We start from the raw sequence: 20,917 nt of genomic DNA on the forward strand, positions 1-20,917 counted from the left end.
CTAGAATTTAAAAAAAAATAGATGATTACTTATACATACTCTGAGTAGGGTGGATAGCTTGGAAAGTGCTTCACTGTAAGATGGTGTGAGAGCTTCAAGCTGATTGGATGAAACTGTGTGTCGTTGGATGCCATCCTTCCCAGCATTCCTCAGCATATGCTTGAATTTGTTGACCTTTAGGATAAATTACATGAGTGAAAGCAACATGTTATATATTATATGTATGTGATGATTGTGATGGTGATGATGATGATGGTATATATATATATATATATATATATATATATATATATATATATATACTTCGGGCATTCTATCCTTGTATAGAGTGCTCGATGTCCTTCACAGGAAGAGCTTTGAATAATAAACACAAGTTCACAAGGTTGACTGGAGGTTCATCAAATTTAGTTGCAACTCTGAGTTTCACGCAACCTACGTGAGGTGCGATCTTCAGGCAACTGATAAAACTTTTCAATACCATTGAACAATGCATTATATATATATATATATATATATATATAAAACATGTTTCTGTGACAATGATTTTTCTCAAAACAGAGAAAACTCATTGTCATAAACCAAATGATGCCACTAATATGACTATCATCACCTTCGGCATCATCATCAATATCATCACCATCAACATTATAATCACCACCATCGTCACCACCATCATCATCTTCATCATTGTCATCAAAATCATCACCATCAACATTATAATCATCATCATCACCATTATCTTCACCATCACCATCATTATTACCATCATCATCATCAAAATCATCACCATAAACATTATAATCATCATCACCATCATCATCACCCTCATCAATCATCATCCATCATCATCATCACCATGACAAACCTAGCAACCATAACTTACTTCCTTTTTCCTGACAAATGAGAAGGCAGTGCCCCCTCGTCCAGCCCTGGCTGTTCGTCCAACCCTGTGTATATATGTCTTAAGGTGAGGTGGTAGATCGTATGAGATAACACATCGAACATTCTCAATGTCCATTCCTCGAGCCATGGCATCAGAACAGATCAGGCTGAAAAGATTTAGTAATAATAATAATGAATCGTTTTTGTATAGCGCAAAATACATAGGCAAAATTGCATACGTCTCTAAGAGCTTTTTCTAAGTGGAGATGGAGTGGAGAGCACTGAGTTCCTAATTGTTCCTCTTTTCCTGATTTATGAAATGCAGAGTTTTGGTCTGAAGAATATATTTGATAAGCTGGAAGATGAGCAAGAATACATATTTTTATTTGTAAGACTTTGAATGTTAGAATGAAAGTCTAGTATAATGAAATTCATTATTGAATATAGGTGTAGATAGGCTTTACTAAGCAAATTAAGAGGTGATTAAAGGCTTTATATTACGCATCAGCAACCACTATAAAAGAACAAACCAATATCAATACGTCTCTATAAGAAGAATTTTAATTTTTTTTAAATCAAGGTTTCCTTTGAAAAAAAACCCCATTGAAACGATTATGCTTGTTTTAACGCGTATGCAACCTGTGCGCAAGTATCCAAAATCTTGCCCATGTAAGATTGATTGTGACATCACAATGGAATTTTACCGTAACTACATAACGAATGAGGGGCAACGCACTTTTATTTTATGCAAAGTTTTACTGCTGGCACGTATGTACACTGGGCACGCGCATCTAGATCTTGCGCGATCATCACTGCAGGTGATGGAAAATGATGGAACAAAAAAAATTGAGCGGCAATGACCTCTTCATTTTGTGCATACTCAAACTAAATCATAACGCATTATAACCCTCTGGACAAAAGTTTCATCACTGCGAGTGATGATTGATGGGAAAATAATCCTTTATCACATGACTGACTTCTGACCAATCCTATAGCAACATTCTGCAGAACATAATAATACTTACATCTGTATTTTACCAGCTTTGAATTGTTTGAGGATGTTTTGTCTTTGAGCTTGACTGAGATTAGATGAGAATTCTGCTACATCAACACCACCCATCAACTTCAAGAGAAGATATAACCTGAAAAAACAATATATATAATTCTTTTTTTCTTCCATCACAAAACATTGCCAATCCTCTATCTTCTAAATATTTGTATCATCAATATATACCAACCTCTATTCTTCCTCTTAAATGATAGTAATATTTGTCTCCAAATTACCCCACCCCCTCACAAATCATCCATGATCTCTACTCTTGAGGCTTTTATTACATCCAAGTTCAAGCAAACCACAAAGTGAGATACATTCCTAAACAAAGAAATTACCCCAGAGAAGTTGACACGAGGTTTCTTATTCATTTACTATGTTGATTTAACACTAATAATCCCGGGGTATATTAGTCTCACTACTTTCTGGAAGAGGGGGGCGGGCTGGGGTATTTTAGATATCAGCTGCAGATGTCATGGTCTCAAAAAAACTAATGATGGATGACAGGACAAAATATAAGGGGTTGCATAGCTACATCTTAAAGATATCTTGTCACTTTATTTTCTATGAATTCTGATAATTAAATATGATAGAGCGTAATGCCCCAATGTTATAAGGGGAAAGAGTGCACCTATTTTCAGAAAAATTTGAATGACAATGACATACAATGCTCACCTATGAGTAGTCTGAACACTATTTGTGAAGCAGAGTACTTGCTTGAAGTAAAGATTGATGAGGAAATGCTTCAGAACCAATGGCTTCTCACCCGCTGTACACTGGACATAATATTCCTAGTATATCAATTAAAAAATGAAACAGTTTTATTGAAGGTTAAATTTCACAAGACCAGAAAAAAATATTAAAAACAATTGAACACTACACAACAAGCCTGCAACTAGATTTAGAAAAAATTGATAAATGACAAACTTCAAACCACACTGCAGGAATGATATCAAGTTTATCATTGATATATGAATTTTGATTTAAACAATTCAATTCCTTATAACAACATCAATATAGTTTACTATCACCTCTAATTTTTACACTACTCAACAAGTCTTGGACCAGATTAACTTATTTGATGTCGATTCAGCTTCTAAGGGTGTTTTCCATGTCTATTTTCAAATTTTCAACAACACAAATAATGATTCAAAACACAATTACAAAACAGACATAAAAAGAAACAAAGGGTGTGTTCAATGTCCCCCATTCCCAGTCATAAAACTAAACATATTTCAGATCACAATTTGGAGAAAATTTTTAAGATGGAAGCTCTTAAGGACAATCAGCATCAAGAATGCTACAAAATACGATACTGAACACAATTAAATTTTCAAGCATGTGATCGCAGTGGAAACCTACACAAGGGTGCACCAGAGTTGACCTTGTGATGAGAGCTTTGTGTTTACGATCATGAACGGTGCACTGCTGGCGCATTTGTGTTCTGTAATTGCATTTTGAATCATGATTCATGTTGCTGTTTAAACTTGAAAATCAAGTTTAAACACACTTATACTACTTTTTAAAAGTTGGTAGGTCAATCAAAATTCAGTTGTAGTTATCCTTTATTGAGTCTGAAACTAAAATCTTTACGCAAGATTAAGATTAAGATATTTTACATCTGATTTTGATTTTTTTTAAATTACACCCAGGTATTCTGGAAGTTGAGTCAAAATGTAACCAAAAAACTTTTTTTTCTTGATTTTTAAAATTTCTCGGGACCAATTTGATCTCATTTACTTCAGCACCCCACTCAAAAAATCATTCCAAGGGCACTGGAAATACAAATGTCACAAGGAAATTCTCAAATGTTTCATAAAAAAGTTAATATGGAATTTTTACAAAGTATCAGAGAAAGTGCAAACAACATTTTAAAACTTAAGCATAAAAAATAGCTTTTTAAAACTTTCTGGTAAGAACTGTGCCATGGGTATTCAAGTTGCAAATATGGTACAGTATTTGGTAGAATATCTACGCAAGAAAAGCCTCGAGGCAATGTAGGAATACATACCGATAAACCAACAGGAGTTGTATACTTTCCAACAAAATCAGTTCTTCCTTCATCTATTTCCTCTCCTTCCTCATCTAATCTATCCTTCTCTCTATCCAGATTCCATCCTGATGTGGGTGGGGCCTTACTACTGGTTGCCGTGGTGATAAGATGAGGTTGGAATAATCTTAGCTGGGTTAATTTCTCAGGGTTCTGAGAGAGAGTAGCTGAGAAAAGCAGCTTTTGAAGCTGTATAAAAAAAAAATCATTAATGACTGGATTTTAAAATGTTTTTCTACAGAATACAAAGCAAAATGATAAAATGGTGATACTAATCCTAATCAAATGTAAGCTAGTGAACACTTTTTGCGAGAGTGATCACAAATTTCCTAGAAAGCCAGTGAACACTTTTTGCGAGAGTGATCACGAATTTCCTTGTTGACCATAGTAGATTGCGAGACAAATGAATACCCTCTAGCGATTATTTCAATCCGCAATAATGAACCTATTTAGTATTATTGAACGAACATATGCGCGCCCCGCCCTAAAGTTGACTCGAAGATACGAACGATGTAGTAAAAAGATAGCTCGATTTTCCAACCACTTGACCTTTCTTGTGCGTTGCATTAAAGCGTCAGTGGTTCCCAAAGACCTGCGGGTCAAGCCTCCTATGAACACCAAGGAGCAAGAAAGGTAGCAGAAACGGCCGCCCTCTGTTTTCTGAAAGAACGCATCTTTCTCACTAGATGCACGATTGATTCGGCTAAGACGGAATACGAAACTTTAAAAGCCGATATCAAAGAGACTAAGCAAGCCCAACATAGTACAGACATTCTGAAGGTTAATGAAAATATCTACGCAGATGTTTTCGCTAAATGCAAGAAAAGGCAACAGGCTAAATTTGAAAAGTTGATACAACCCAAATCGAAGAAGGTCACCGCCTCATTAGCGAATGAGGATAAATGGGTTGTTAACCTATCCTCGAGACAGATCACCTCCACCGAGGAGCAATTGCTTAAGAAAGGCCTCGCCTTTGCCGTGTCGCCCCCAAAATTGCCCATTACCAAGATTGTAGCTAAGGTTGAAACCGCGGTCAAGTATATTGATCCAGTTTCGGCCGATGCCGCACGAAAAGATGTAGATTCCATTCTACAGAGAGCACGTCCTCCGAAACCGAATACCACAAGAGAGATGCGTGATGCTCTTAAGACACTCAAGAATGATGATAGCATTACAATCCTCCCTGCGGATAAGGGTAGTGCCACAATCATTTTAGATAGTACCGCCTACGAAGACAAAATGACCGAGCTTCTGAGCTCTGGTCCGTATAAAATGCTAAAGAAAGACCCCACAGATCGAATGTGTCGCAAACTGACCAGTACGTTACTGGCACTAAAGAAAGACAAAGTTCTAGATGAGGCTACATACAAAAAGATAAAGCCCACACAGAAACAGCCACCTAGAATATACGGGTTGCCCAAAATACACAAACCCGGGATACCCCTCAGACCAATAGTATCATGCATAGGTTCATTTGCCTATAACCTATCAAAGTACCTGGCGGACATCCTGTCCCCTCTCACTAACTGCTCAGAACACACGGTTTCCAACTCCAGTGAATTCGCTGAATTCACATCGGAGCAGACAGTTAACGAACAGGAATCCATGATCTCTTTTGATGTAGTCTCCCTCTTCACTAATGTACCGATAGAGGGCGCATGCAGGACGGCCCTGCAACGCATGCAATCCGATCCCACATTATCAGAACGTACCACACTTATGCCCGAACAAATAGCCGAACTCCTGGAGTTCGTCCTCAGGTCCACATATTTTCTGTACAGAGGCTCTTTCTATGAGCAAACAGAAGGAGCAGCAATGGGTAGCCCAGTCTCAGCGGTTGTGGCTAACCTATATATGGAAGGTTTTGAACAGAACGCTTTGCCCAAGTGTCCTTCCACATGCCACCCTCGGGTGTGGAAGAGATACGTCGATGACACTTTCATAATCGTAAATAGATCCGAAACAGACAGCCTACTCTCATACATGAATAGCCAGCAACCGTCCATCCAGTTCACTCTGGAGACTGAGCAAGGAGGGAAATTAGCATTCCTTGACACGCTAGTCCAAAGACACGAGGGCGGGAAACTCTCCACCTCTGTCTACCGCAAGCCCACTCATACAGACCAATACATACCATATGATTCTCATCACGACAAATCGGTCAAGAAGGGTCTTGTTAAATGCCTGTTCGACAGAGCAGCACGTATCATAACTCACCCACCTGAACTCCCTAAAGAAAGAGCACACATACGTGGCGCCTTGTACAGCAACGGCTACCCACGCCGTTTTATCAAGAACACTTTCAAGAAAAAACAACCACCAAGGGATCAGAAGGTTTTCAAGACTTGCACAGTCTTGCCATACATAGATGGCCTCTCACAACAACTTAAACGCCGATTAGAAGGTCACGGTATCCGAACGGTTTTCCGCTCGGACACCACCTTACACAAACAGCTTGTACACCCCAAAGACCCTATCCCTGATCACAGACGTGATGGCGTAGTATACAACATTCCTTGCCAGGGATGTGACGGGTCTTACATCGGAGAAACAGCCCGACCGATAGTTGAACGCATTTCTGAACACAAGCGCGATGTTCGGTTACAGCGAACCGACACATCCGCGGTGGCAGAACATGCTTGGGAGAAGCAACACCACCCAGATTGGGAGGGTGTACATTGCATTGCCAAAGAGAGACATTGGTATACACGCAGGATTAAGGAGGCTATTAGTATACGTCTTTGTCCTAACAACTTCAACAGAGACAGCGGGATCGACATCCCCGACTTCTGGATGCGAACCATCCGACAGCACAATACCCCCTTACCTGGCAGTGCACGCCGACCCGATCGTCCCCGGCCCCGAACGAGGGACCGCTCAGCTAGTCAGCCCCCGCCCACGGGAAACTAGCGAGCCCGCCAATTTTGTCTAATTTGCATATTGCCGACCCACGGCGTATTTGCATATACCCCCGGCTTATTTGCATATACGGATTACCGGCCGCACCGTATCCCACGCAACGGATCAATGCCCACCTATTGTTCTCGCGTTCGTGCGTACGGTCCTGGAGATTAGTATAAATAGAGTACGTCATCAGATAATTTTCGTCACTTGATAAAGAGTTGCAGCGGCACTCGAAAGCTCGTGAACTTGTAAGCTAGTGAACACTTTTTGCGAGAGTGATCACGAATTTCCTAGAAAGCCAGTGAACACTTTTTGCGAGAGTGATCACGAATTTCCTTGTTGACCATAGTAGATTGCGAGACAAATGAATACCCTCTAGCGATTATTTCAATCCGCAATAATGAACCTATTTAGTATGGTCTAAGTTCATTGACCCTAAATGACCTTTGACCTTAGTCATGTGACCTGAAACTCAAGAAGGATGTTCAGTAATACTTGATTAACCTTATGTCCAAGTTTCATGAACTAGGTCCATATACTTTCTAAGTTATGATGTCATTTCAAAAACTTAACCTTAGGTTAAGATTTGATGTTGACGCCGCCGCCGGAAAAGCGGCGCCTATAGTCTCGCTCTGCTATGCAGGCGAGACAAAAAAAAAAAGATCACACATTTCTTCAGTGACAAAATATGACTGAGACGCTAAACAAAAGCTACTTCTGAAGACAGTCACAAAAATGCAAATGTACATTTGAACTTCAAAAACAATATGAACTGTTTCATGTGTATGGATCAAGTCAGTTTTCTCTCAAGATGTAAAGCTGGTCAAGCATTTTATTGTACGAGCAAGATACTTAACATCTGTGGTACTTACCGGTAGTTGATGTGCTGATGACCTGAAGAAAAAAAAAAAAAAAAAAAAGACAAAAGATAACAAAAGCTTCAACAATTGTGTTCAGGCAAAATGCTGAATACACCTAAACTAGTAAAAACCTTTTGTGATTATTTTGGCAGATATTGGTGGAACAATTAAAAAAAGATATGAATTTTAAAAAATATTGTCACCAAAGAATTTGTAAATGAACCAATAAAAGAAACAAACTTCTTCATTTATATCAAAGTCACATACCGGTATTGCAATCTAATATCATACAAAACATTTAGTTCTTAAACTGGTTATGTTACGTAATGACACATTGCAAATAAAAGGGTTACCTCCTGACTGTCAATGGACCAGGCCGTTGTCTAATTGAAGTGAATGATGGTGGGGTTATTCCATCATCAGACTGAGGGGTGTAAGCTGATTTTTCAACTTGAGCAATCCAATCTTGTGAGATATGTTCCATCAACCGATCTGCTTCATCAATCACCTGAAGATATGAAAATATGTGGTCATCAATATTTCTCCACAATATAAGGTAATATGTGATTATAAATAGTGGTGATGGGAGGGGATAGGAGAGCTAGTGGAGGACCTACAAACAATGATTTTATATATGTGGAGGTTATTGGTCTTTTCTACATTGGGTGGGTGGGTGGTGGCACTACCTATTCGAATGCTTACACATGATCATTCCTCAACTCGAAAAATACCCCCTTTTTGGCATTGTTTAGAGTACATTTTGAGCCATTTTTTACATTAAAACTGAAAACCTTTAAAAACGACCCTTTTTTGCATTTAACCCTTTCTAGGCGCTAACTTTTTACTTTCAAGTCTTGCGCAAGTTTTAAGATCAATTTTGCGTCACCCGGGTACGTGGTTCCGAAATTATGCAACATTATGTAAGTGCATGTCAGACCAAAAATTGCTCAATAACGTGATTTTGTGTACAAAGTCAATGCAAATTGTGTTTTCTACCAAAAATCATAATTGTATGATTATTTTTAGTTTTGCTGGTCTAAATGGATTTATTTTATGCTTTTTATGATTTCAGTAGAGTCCCCAACAAATTCCATTGAAAAAAAACAATGAAAAACAAAAGGTCGAAAAACAAGGAAATACATAAGAAATTGCAAAAAACAATACATAAGAAAATGATTTGATATCGCGATTTTGTTCATGTACACCAAAAAGAGTGTATATACCCAAAATTAGAATATTTGGAGCTTTATTTAAGGAGTTAGAGGTAAAAGTATGATTTTGCATACTAATTATGCATAAATTAGCATAAATCACTTAGCCCCCCCCCCCCCCCCATATGAACTCCCAAAATACCCCAGCCTAGATAGGGTTGAAGTACACTTTTACAAAATCACCCCCTTTAAAGAAGAACTACATTTGTAATCATGGCAGCCAACATAGCTGTCCTGTGAACATTTGTAAGATAACAGCAAAACATGACTCGAACAAATATGAGAGAAATTGGTATAATTCTAGAATTTCACATTTTCGTGTTGACAAAAAAAATATATACCCTGTTTTAAGAAATCGAGTACATCGTCGACAAAAATTGACCTTTTTTTTAAATTCGCGTACATTTGTGTTCTTGAATTTACTTATAACCGGGCTAAAAAAGCACCTTTTTTCGCGAAAAAAGGAACGATCATGTGTACACATCGACAACAGGAAGTGCCACCACAAGCTCCCTTCTTAATGCTTTACACAAGCTTTGATCGCAAAACAAATTTGCTACAACATGAAACGACTTTCTTCAAGAATGTATCACCCATATTTTTAGATCAAATTCACGACATAAGTGCATGCAATTTTAATTTTGAAGTTATGCTTAATCAAATAAACTCTCTGGACCCAAATGGCTAAAAAAAACATTATTCAGTGTAAAATCGTAATACAGTATTTTAAAGCGAAGATTCATTAATGAACGATTATATCACATAAAAAGTTCCAGAATTTAAACTTGATCAATTTGTAATTGAAAATAAGAATCGATAGATTCAGATTGAGAAATCAAAATTGTTTAGGAAACTTTAGCATTTTCCATTAATTTGTTACATTTCTGAATATGCTTTTTTAGGCCAACATGTGATTATAAATTTAACATTCTATCTATTGTCTAATTCTCATCAACTTTTAAAAAATGTGTGAAAGTTGATAGAAAACCTTGTTGTGTAAGAGTGTGCCATGACTTGAAGTGTTTGTGCAGCAATAAATAATGGAGAAGATGATGAAGAGCATTATTTTTATTATTTGTTTGGCATCACCTGTGCCTGGGAGGCGAAAAGTGAACTAAATCACTATGACCCGCAGGTCTCTCCTCCCGATATAACTGATTGGGGGGAGTGGAGGTGGACAACTACACCGGGGTTTCCCCCTACTCTTTATATACAAATAGTGCAGTGGGTTCTTAACGTGCAAAGGTGGTGACTCTCCTCTACACGGGGCCTCCATTTAACATCCTATCCGATGGATGGAGTGTTTTACATTGTAACATAGCCTGCATCTATGAAACATGGGAGAGACATTTACACACAATGCACTGGCTTCAGTCATCCACCCGGGGTGGACTCGAACCCACAATCTTTGGTTCGACGGGCAGACGCGTTACCGACTGAGCCTACAACGCTCTCAATGAGGGAGTGAGGGAGGAAGGGGTACTAACCAGAAAGCGAAGATGATGAAGATTGAATCCAACAGTCTTACAGAGATTATCAACAAGTCTTCCGGGCGTTGCTATGACGATATCAGCAAGGGAGTGAAATTCTCCATCACTAAAAATGAACCAAACAAACTCAAACATGAAGTATGTGCTGCTGTGAAAAGGAAATATACTGAAAAATGTAAAGCAATCAAATATATCTATAGAACAGAGTTCAATAAATATGTTTAATCCTTATTGTTAATGTCTAAATAAATGCTTTAAAATACAAAATAAATTGGCTAGAAAAAGAAAATCATCTGATAGGCATTAGCCATTAAGGTATGTTGGTTTAGTCTGCTCTCATCTTCAATTGCCAAGGAGCAGAAAAAAAATAAAAATAGGTTATTATGTGACCAGATAATGAAAAATACAACCAGATACCATTATATTGCGTATTTTTTGTTTATCACTTTTTTTAAAACAGGCAGACATGTTTTTAATAACATACATGACGTTAATATTTACTAGTCAGTTTTCAGTGTCAAAAAATTAAATGGTCCATAGTTGAAACAGTAGTTTAATCATTCACTGACTCCCTACAATGCTGGGCACAGAGCAGATTCAGTTCACTAAATCTTATGTTCTCTAATACGGTAGTGAGTTAGAGAGTGCTGAAGGGTAGTGAAAGACTATATGAAAGTTTTACATTTATTTTTATTATTCATGCCTACAATGGGTTTGTATAAATTTGATATTATGTAGAATATTTTTTCATTTATGCTTGTGTATGTTCCAGTGAAGGCTAGACTTGTGTTTAAAGATAATAATACATTGAATCTAATAATTGACATACATCTCTTTTACAAGTCCACTCTGTTCCTGAGAGAATTTCTTGATTCCTCCAATCAGAACAGGTCTAAGGGGCGTGGCCTTGCAGAGCGAGCTGACAATCTTATAAACCTGGGTCGCAAGGTCACGTGTCGGGAGAACGATGAGAGCTCGCACTTGACAAACTACTCTATCAATCAGAGCCTAAATTAGAGAGAAGATTAGAAATTATCAGTGCTGAACAAGTTATGTACCTACTAACGTAAGAAAATAACTGTCCTGTTTTCCCTTAACTTGTAGAATTAATTGTAAGTTTTCTTTAAGTTCTGACATCTATGCAGATCATCTGTGTGACACAAACAAATGAAAAAATATAAGGCCAAACATACATGTACATGTAAATATCATTAACTGGATTTATTTTCCCCCTTGACCCCTATGGCATATTTGATGGTCTAACATGCTATTTTGCAAATGATTCAAATAGCACATGTAGAAAAGCATGGAAGACAATATTAGCAAAATAACTTGCGCATTGGTTCAAAAGTGTTACCATTAGTTTACTATTTTACAAAGTTTTGCCATTTACCTTATGTCTTACCAATAGGAGTTGAGAATGTTTGATCATACATTTAGCATGGCTGACAGGAATAAAGGTAGTCCCACAAGGATCTTACTACTCACCTGTATTATAGGTATAGCATATGCAAGCGTCTTACCGCTACCAGTAGGGGCTGATATACAGAGATCACTAGGTCTATAACCAGCATGACCGGTATGTATGCCGTACTGAAGAGACTTTAGTAGTATAGGAATTATATGCTGCTGAACTGTGTAGAGATACATTTTAAAAAAGAAAGAACAAACAATCATTATAAAAGTGATAACTATGGCACAAACATGATTGGTCTCTTACCAATTCATTTAATAAAGAAATAATTCTGGCCTAATTTTATTCTGTCTACTACAAACTTACCATTTCATCTTAATTCCACTTTAGTCTGGTCTGTTAGCGGAATTATGTGGACACGGTGGACAAAAGCATGATTTTTTCTCCAGACCTTTGTTTATGTATGAGAATTAAAAATGGGGTATGCTCCAAAAAATCTGGCTGCAGGAACAGTGAAAAAATGGGTGAAAATGTCAAAATTTATGAGTTTAGATTGGTCTGATATATAGACTAGCGCTAGTGCAAAACTCAATAGCAGTGCATTATTTTGCATTGGTTTAGTTCTTGAATTCAGACCCTTTTTGAACAAATATTCTGTTTGTCCTCACATCTCGATGCACTAAATATCTGAATGCAGATGCTAAACAAGCCGAAGGGTGGTGATGGAGGGGGTTGAATGTTGGTGTGTATGTACATATTTTGGTCTTGGGGTAAAGATGTGCAAGACACATTTTTTGCATGTGTTGGAAATTGTGTTGCCATGGTAACAGTGTATTATGGCAAAAATAAGGTACAAATCTTGCAGTTAGAACAACTTCCTCTGTTGTCATCCGATTCTCATGATATTTGGCACACACATTGGTCTTGAGGTGAAGATGTCTAAGACACATTTTGTGTGTCTTTCAAAAATCTTGTTGCCATGGTAACAACATATTATTTGGTGAAAATTGGGGGAAAAATTACAATTCAAACTGCTTCATCAGTTTTAAATCAATTCTCATGAAATTTGACACACACATTGGTTTTAGAGTAAAGATGTACAAGGCACTTTTTGTATGTGTTTCAGAAATTGTGTTGCCATGGTAACAACATATTATATGGCAAAATTTAGGTAAAAACCTTGCAATTTGAACAACTTCATCAGTTTTGAACCATTTCTCATGAAATTTGGCTCATACATTTGCCTTGAGGTAAAGATGTGCAGGAACCATTTTTTGTGTGCATTTGTCAGAGAGTATATTGCCATGGTAACCACATATGATAGCCAGAAATGCAGGAAAACTCATTGTGGATCAAACGACTTCCCCTTTTTTTAGTCAGTGCTCATAAAAGTTGGAAGAAATATTCATCTTTGGGTAAAGATTCATATTAAATTCTAAACTGCATTAAAATATATGAGTCACCTTCAGTAATATTTCTAGGTTTTGGGGGAGGAGCGGGATCGGTCCTTAAAATCTGACATCAAAATAAAGGTTAAAGGCGGTGTCCATTAACACTCTTGAAATAAGCATCCCCTCAAGGGCATAGGCTGGGGGTACACTGGGTGAATGTGAAACCTTCCGCTGTGGCAAAGGAGTTCCAAAACTGGCAAGCAAAACAAAATGTGTACCCCTTCTACTTTCAACGGCTAATTTTCCAAACCTTAGTTCCACCTCCCCAAGATGTGCACCCCTCCCCATACCACTTCTATCTCCCCATGCTCAACCAGTCTACGCCTTTGCCCCTCAGGGGTCTTTGTATTTTAAAGCGAGACATTACTCCCTTTTTTTTTGGGGGGGGGAGGGGGGGGGGTCTTTAGAAAATGACCTCATAAAAGTTAAAGTTAAAGGATTATGACTAGGAACTTAACCCCCCCCCTGAAAAAATAGGGGGCTGATATATTTTTTTGAGCAGAAAAAGGCCCCCCCCCCCATTAAAAGGTAAGAAGAGTCATTTGCACTTCAGAGTTCAGACCATTCATTTGATGTTTAATGCATTCTGCTTTGGTAAAAAATTGTTTACAGTAGCCAATTAATCATTGTTTATTTATATTCTCCTACTCAGTCTTTTATTCATATTCCATTCCTACTCTTTCTTTTTAACTATATCACATCACTCTTGATTTTGAGCTTCACCATACCATCTAATGTTTCCTCTCTCCTTTTTTTACCCTCTATCTCTCCAAGTATATTTTCTCTGACATATTATAAAGTGTACCTTTAATCATGCAACTAATCATAGAAATATATATATACAAAAATCTCTGCACTTGTTTTAGAAATTCACTTGCAAATCCATGACTCAATAACATACCATATCAAAAATATGCATATGTGCACAATAAATTTTTGCCTTCTATTTTCTTTCATTTAATTTTTTCAGTATATTTCTGTGACAGCCCCTGCTTTATACATCCTACATCTCCAATTGTCAAAAAATGAATATTATGTTTCAGTAGCAAAATTGTTGGATGCAAGATCTGACTGTCACAAAAAATGCAAATAATTTTCCATTGGAGTAAGGACGAACGTATTCACTGTTCATTGAGCAAATGATTACTTTTATTTCTCTACATATATTCTAGTCATATCCCTTTCAGATGGTGGTAACTGCAGGAATGGGAAAACTCAGTGATATAACTAAAATTTTCACAGAGGATTTTCGGAAAACAACTAAATCCATTTTTTTTTAAGCAACAGTTATTCCATTCTGAATGCTGCAACTATGAATTTGATGCACCTTTACCAAAATATAATATCATGACAGCCATTTCTTAAATTCTTTAAACTAGACATTAAATATAGCTAATAGTATTATTTAGGACAGAGTGTAGCCAAAATAGAGTTTAAAAGATTATGAAGAAAATAATAAATGTCATGGTATTATATTTCAGTGTAGGTGTAAGCATTCAAAATGGAATAATTGTTGCTAGATAATAATGAATTAAAATAGCAAAGAAAAATGTACTTAGAGAGGGAGAAAAGAGGGGGGGGGGGAGAGGAAACAAAACAAGAAGGTATGGTAAAGCTCTAAAGTGCAAGAAGTGCAAAAAGTGATGTATGAAAGTCAGAGTAAGAACTGAAATGAACAAATACTGAGTAGGAGATAAATAAAACGTTGATTAATTGGGCACCGGAAATGATCTTTTATCAAAACCAGAATGTTTTAGGCTTTAAATTAATACGCTGACGTGTAAAGGATTCCCCCCCTTTTTTTTTTTTGGGGGGGGTCAGTTCCTAGTTGTAATTATTTCCTTTTACTCTTTATGTGGCAATTTTCTAAAGCCCCCCCCCCAAAAAAAAAAAAAAAAATGGAAGGGGTGCTTTCTTTAAGAGTGTTTAAGTTCCTAATGGCCATGGCCTTTAACCTTCTATATTTTTATGTTGTCAGTTTTTAAGGACCTCCTCCGCCCCCCCCCAAAAAAAACCCTATAAATATTATTGAAGGTGATTAATACCATGAATACCCTGCGCTATCTTATGATGTTAAAGGGGAATCCAACCCAAATAAACATTTGTTTTTAGAGGAAAAGGAAAAATCAGACAATAGGTCAAAGTTTGAACAATATCGGACAAACCATAAGAAAGTTGTGAATATATAAAAGTTGTAAACATTGGTAATCACTATATAACCCATGAAGACTTCAAATTGGCCGCATATGTGATGTCATAATGATGTAAGGGAAGGACCACTCTTCCATGTACAGAAATAATTAATGGACTAAAATGTATTTTTCAAAAGTTTTACTTCAAATTGTATCTTTCTTTCATGAGGACATAAAACATTATACTAACAGGTTTATATTACGGCCCCAATGGAATTTAGGAGAAAACCAAAAATCAAAGTACAAGGCCAATGGGAAAGTTGTCCTTGCAGCCTCTTCCCTTGTCATAATTTACTTACCCATTGTCAATTTGAAATCTACATACTAGTAGCCTTATGGATCTTAATTTTAAAGCAGCCATAACTTTATTTTGCTTATCCGATTGCTTTCAAACTTTCAACATTCTTATTTTTCTCCTTTTCCACACAACATTTTATGACCAAGGCTGGATTCCCCTTTAACACGGAATATGAATCTTTACCCAAAATTAATATTTGTGTAAACTTTTCTGAGCACAGGCTGAAAACAGAAGTAGATTGATCCACAATTGGTGAGTTTTCCCTGCATTTCTGGCTATATGCATTTCTGGCTATATGTGGTTATCAAGGCAATGCACTCTCTGACAAATGCAAGAAAAAAAAGGTTCTTGCACATCTTTATCTCAAGGCCAATGTGTGAGCCATATTTCATGCATGAGAATTGGTTTGAAACTGATGAAGTAGTTCAAATTGTAAGGTTTTTACCTAAATTTTGTCATATAATATGTTGTTACCATGGCAACACAATTTCTGAAACACACACAAAAAATGCCTTGTACATCTTTACTTTAATACGAATGTGTGTGCCAAATTTCATGTGAATTGATTGAAAACTGATGAAGCAGTTTGAAATGTAAGGTTTTTTTCCCAATTTTCACCAAATGTTTTGTTGTTACCATGGCAACAAAATTTCCGAAAGACACACAAAAATGTGTCTTAGACATCTTCACCTCAAGACCAATGTGTGTGCCAAATTTCATGAGAATCTGATGAAAACAGAGGAAGTAGTTCTAACTGCAAGATTTGTACCTTATTTTTGCCATAATACACTGTTACCATGGCAACACAATTTCCAACACATGCAAAAAATGTGTATTGCACATCGTTACTCCAAGACCAAAATATGTACATACACACCAACATTCAACCCCCTCCACCACCACCCTTCGGCTTGTTTAGCATCTGCATTCAGATATTTAGTGCATTGAGATGTGAGGACAAACAGAATATCTGTTAAAAAAGGGTCTGAATTCAAGAACTAAACCAATGCAAAATAATGCACTGCTATTGAGTTTTGCACTAGGATTAGTCTATATATCAGACCAATCTAAACTCATAAATTCTGACATTTTCACCCATTTTTTTCACTGTTCCTGCAGCCAGATTTTTTGGAGCATACCCCATTTTTAATTCTCATACATAAACAAAGGTCTGGAGAAAAAATCATGCTTTTGTCCACCGTGTCCACAAGTAGGGTGTTTTTGACGCTAACAGACCGGACTACTTGGTCTACTAACCAGTTCATGTAATGCTATTTGGCAGACTGACCATAGTCTTACATGCTTGGGAAAATGTCTCATCTGCTATTAGACGAAATGGTATTTTGGATCAAATGATAAATAAACAGTTATCGGTACACCTTACAAAGTACAAAAAAAGCTATGTAGACATAGCATCCTAACGAATATTCAAACTTGAACTAAATGCTGGAATGAAATAGATTGGACCATAATTTTGCTATCAAATGATTGTACATTTTGACAAGTCAATGGCTGTTACATTTGAGGTTCAGTCATAAAATAGATCAAACATTCATCCGTCATATTGCTTCTTTTTAAAAGTAGAAATGCATAGTCAGTCTAAGCTTAGAGCTTTATATAGCAGGGCCTTTGCATGTTCTATTGATAATTAAATTTATTCTATGTAATATATCCAATAATCATGTGTCATTCTATTCTTATGTTTGTGATGGCAAAGATGCTTTAATACACAACATTCAATAAAAAGATAATGTAAAAGAACGAAAGAAGGAGGGAGGGAGGGAGGGAGGGAGGGAGGGAGGGAGGGAGGGAGGGAGGGAGGGAGGGAGGGAGGGAGGGAGGGAGGGAGGGAGGGAGGGAGGGAGGGAGGGAGGGAGGGAGGGAGGGAGGGAGGGAGGGAGGGAGGGAGGGAGGGAGGGAGGGAGGGAGGGAGGGAGGGAGGGAGGGAGGGAGGGAGGGAGGGAGGGAGGGAGGGAGGGAGGGAGGGAGGGAGGGAGGGAGGGAGGGAGGGAGGGAGGGAGGGAGGGAGGGAGGGAGGGAGGGAGGGAGGGAGGGAGGGAGGGAGGGAGGGAGGGAGGGAGGGAGGGAGGGAGGGAGGGAGGGAGGGAGGGAGGGAGGGAGGGAGGGAGGGAGGGAGGGAGGGAGGGAGGGAGGGAGGGAGGGAGGGAGGGAGGGAGGGAGGGAGGGAGGGAGGGAGGGAGGGAGGGAGGGAGGGAGGGAGGGAGGGAGGGAGGGAGGGAGGGAGGGAAGAAAGAAAGAAAGAAAGAAAAAATAGAAATAAATAACTACTGTTCTAACAAGTATAGTTCAGGTTACTGTCATAATGTCTTTTGTAACATTAAGCTTTGTATATTTTTTACTCAACCCACGCTATGGAAACAAAAAAGTTTGCTGAACAAATCTTATAATCACTGTTGAGCAACATAGTTGAAATATTATTAATTATTGAATTCATTCATCATTTTTTTTTACCTGGAAAGAGATTATCCACTCCCATCTCTGTCAATGCTGTGACTAGTCTCTCATCCAGACCTTTGACTGAAGTGACTGATTGTAAATCATTTGTCAGACTTTGTTTGATAACAGAAGGTCTAGCCAACCAATCAGGTAGAGCCTCATAAACCTGTTCAATGAAATGTAATCAAACAATCACAGACAGCCTTGTAAACCTACTCCATGAAATTGTATTGTTTATCAACTAATTACATGTAGATATTGTCAGCATATTAATGTTGGCCCTCAAAGATATGAATACAAATCTGAGTACACTATCATCTATTATATACCTCATACTAAAATTGTTATCACAGATATGTCAAAACTGCAACATGTGACGCGGTGCTATTCCGCCTATTATCATCTCATCAGGGTTTGGCTTATTTTCAATTTCTTCTATCAAACCCTCTGATAGTACTCGTAACCACTGAGGGAGGGGCCACAAGTTGTGTTGCTATGCGCATATCTACAGCTGGTTCAAGCAAACTGACTGCACACTGCTGCAGCTTGGTCATGTGGATGTATCATGCATCAGTTGCCCAGACCAGGAGTAGAGCTAGCAGCTCATTTAAGATTACAAAGTGATTGAGCAAATCATATTAGAAAATAGAGTTATGTGATTAATGATAAAATATGGACTGCTATGTATTCGGATGACAGTGGAAATCATCACTCCCTCGGTGCTTCTCATACCAGCCTGTCTATCACTCCTTGGCCAAGGCATTGAGGTGATAGAAGAACCAGTATGATTACTCAGATTCAGATATTTTTATTGTCCATTATGCAATCAGGTACAAATGGAAATTAAATTTGTTTGCACAAAATGATTTAGATTGTCTTATGATAGACACAAAGATTACACGATACATATAGTAAACATAATACAAATCAACAAGCAAAGATAAGAGAAATTAAGATAAAGACAGGAAAGAGGGTAATATAGTTTCAAATATGGCTATTAAATGTACAGATTGAAACAGGAACAAAAGAATTTACAAAGCGTGAGGTTCTACAGGGAAGAGATCTTAGATGTTTGCCTAAGGCTAATCTCATCAATTTTTTTTATGGAGGGCATGGTTCTCATTGGTCAGGATCTCTTTGGCTTTTTCTAAGACTCTAACATCATTCTTGTCCAGAAAGCAACCTCTTTCCTTTGTTAAGCACCTCAGGAATAACAGTTTACAGTCATCCTCATGTGCAGTCAATAATTGTGGGATTCAACACCACCCTACAGAAATCCTAACAATGATACTATCCATCTGGAAAATAAGGAAAAGAAAAATGTTTTGGAAACAAATAGCAAATAGTTTACCAACATGCTTTTTTATAATTTCTTGTTTTTTTCTCTTTTTGAAAAAAGATTGTTCTTATATATCCCTGTAAATTATGCCTATAGTTTTCTTATGTCATAGTCATATTGGCTGAACAGACTCCAGACTGATCAAAGCTTATTAGTATTACAATACTTCTATAAAACCAATTGAAGTGATTGGTCCTTTTGGAGTCTGTTTCGTTCATTTGACTGAAGTGATTGGTCCTTTTGGAGTCTGTTTCGTTCATTTGACTGTGGCATTAAATTCTATGCAGGTTTAATGTTCTAGTTTAGACTTTGAGAGTGGTAAAAGAGATTTTTATTTGGGAATGTCAGTGTTACCTTTTTCTTGTGTTTCCTTTCAAAGTCACCGAGTACTACAAAATCATGATGTTCCTCTATCTCTCCTTCGATCATACTTCCATCATCATCTACATCTTCTTCTTCATCATCCTTTGTAACAACTTCCATTTGTTTGTTCTCTTCATCTTCATCAGAAGTTTGATTTTCATCTTTCTTTTTGATTTCCCTTAGCCTCTTTTTCTTTTTCAAGGATTTGAAAGTTTCTTTCTTTCTCTTAATATGTGATGGAGAAGAAGCCTGTAATTCACCATCTTCTTCTTTTCCTTCATCTGTAAGTCTTGCATTCTCTGATGTTTCTTTCATGTCCTCCTCCTCTTCTTTTTTGTTCTCAGCATCATGTTTCCTTTTAACTTTCTTCTTTTTTGTTTTCTCTGAAGCCTTTCCATCATGGAGGAATGTCTCCTTTGGGATAACCATTGCATTGTTTGTAATCTCCATGGAAATGACACCATCCTTCCCATCATGCCTTTCACTTTCCTGTCCCACATCCCCTGTCGATACCTCTCCCTCACCTTGTCCATTCCTCCCACAATCCTTTTCTATCAAAGATCTCCTCTTTTTCTTCCTTTGTAAACCAGAATCTGCGCTAGGGGTTGGTTCATCTTTCTCTGTTCTCCTTTGTGTTTGACCTTTGACCTTTAACCTCTTAGTGGGAGAGGTTTCCTTACAAGGCGTCTGTTTTCTTTGCTCCTCTCTTTCCTTAGCCTTGGCATTGATCTTATCAAGAATGCTTGACTTTGAACTCTGACCCAACTCCAATGGCGATTCCCCTAAATATCTGGATCGTATAGGAAGATAAGAAAATTATTTTGATAAAAGTTAGACAAAAACGATCATCAAAATCAGATTTTTCTTTTCAAAATTTCTGACCTAAGATTACTAGAAATAACACAACAGAAAAATTAACAGATGTTTAATGGCCATCTTTAAATTGATAATGCAA

At 37.5% G+C, this 20,917-nt stretch overlaps 1 protein-coding gene across 1 annotated transcript in view; it reads right to left on the reverse strand.

Annotated features, from left to right (window-relative positions):
- LOC129263921 (ATP-dependent RNA helicase DDX51-like) overlaps positions 1-20,917 on the reverse strand; it is a 24,800-nt gene continuing 3,883 nt past the window's right edge. The window contains exons 2-13 of the mRNA XM_064100610.1: positions 19,954-20,752; positions 18,276-18,426; positions 11,937-12,082; positions 11,278-11,456; positions 10,446-10,554; positions 8,101-8,255; positions 7,760-7,781; positions 3,945-4,172; positions 2,609-2,724; positions 1,908-2,024; positions 884-1,049; positions 1-174 (exon numbers count right to left, since the gene is read on the reverse strand). Of these exons, the coding sequence (XP_063956680.1) occupies positions 1-174; positions 884-1,049; positions 1,908-2,024; positions 2,609-2,724; positions 3,945-4,172; positions 7,760-7,781; positions 8,101-8,255; positions 10,446-10,554; positions 11,278-11,456; positions 11,937-12,082; positions 18,276-18,426; positions 19,954-20,752 (2,362 nt within the window). The remainder of the gene's footprint in view (positions 175-883; positions 1,050-1,907; positions 2,025-2,608; positions 2,725-3,944; positions 4,173-7,759; positions 7,782-8,100; positions 8,256-10,445; positions 10,555-11,277; positions 11,457-11,936; positions 12,083-18,275; positions 18,427-19,953; positions 20,753-20,917) is intronic.

This window comes from Lytechinus pictus, chromosome 6 (assembly GCF_037042905.1).
Source record: "Lytechinus pictus isolate F3 Inbred chromosome 6, Lp3.0, whole genome shotgun sequence".
Lineage (NCBI taxonomy): Eukaryota > Metazoa > Echinodermata > Echinoidea > Temnopleuroida > Toxopneustidae > Lytechinus > Lytechinus pictus.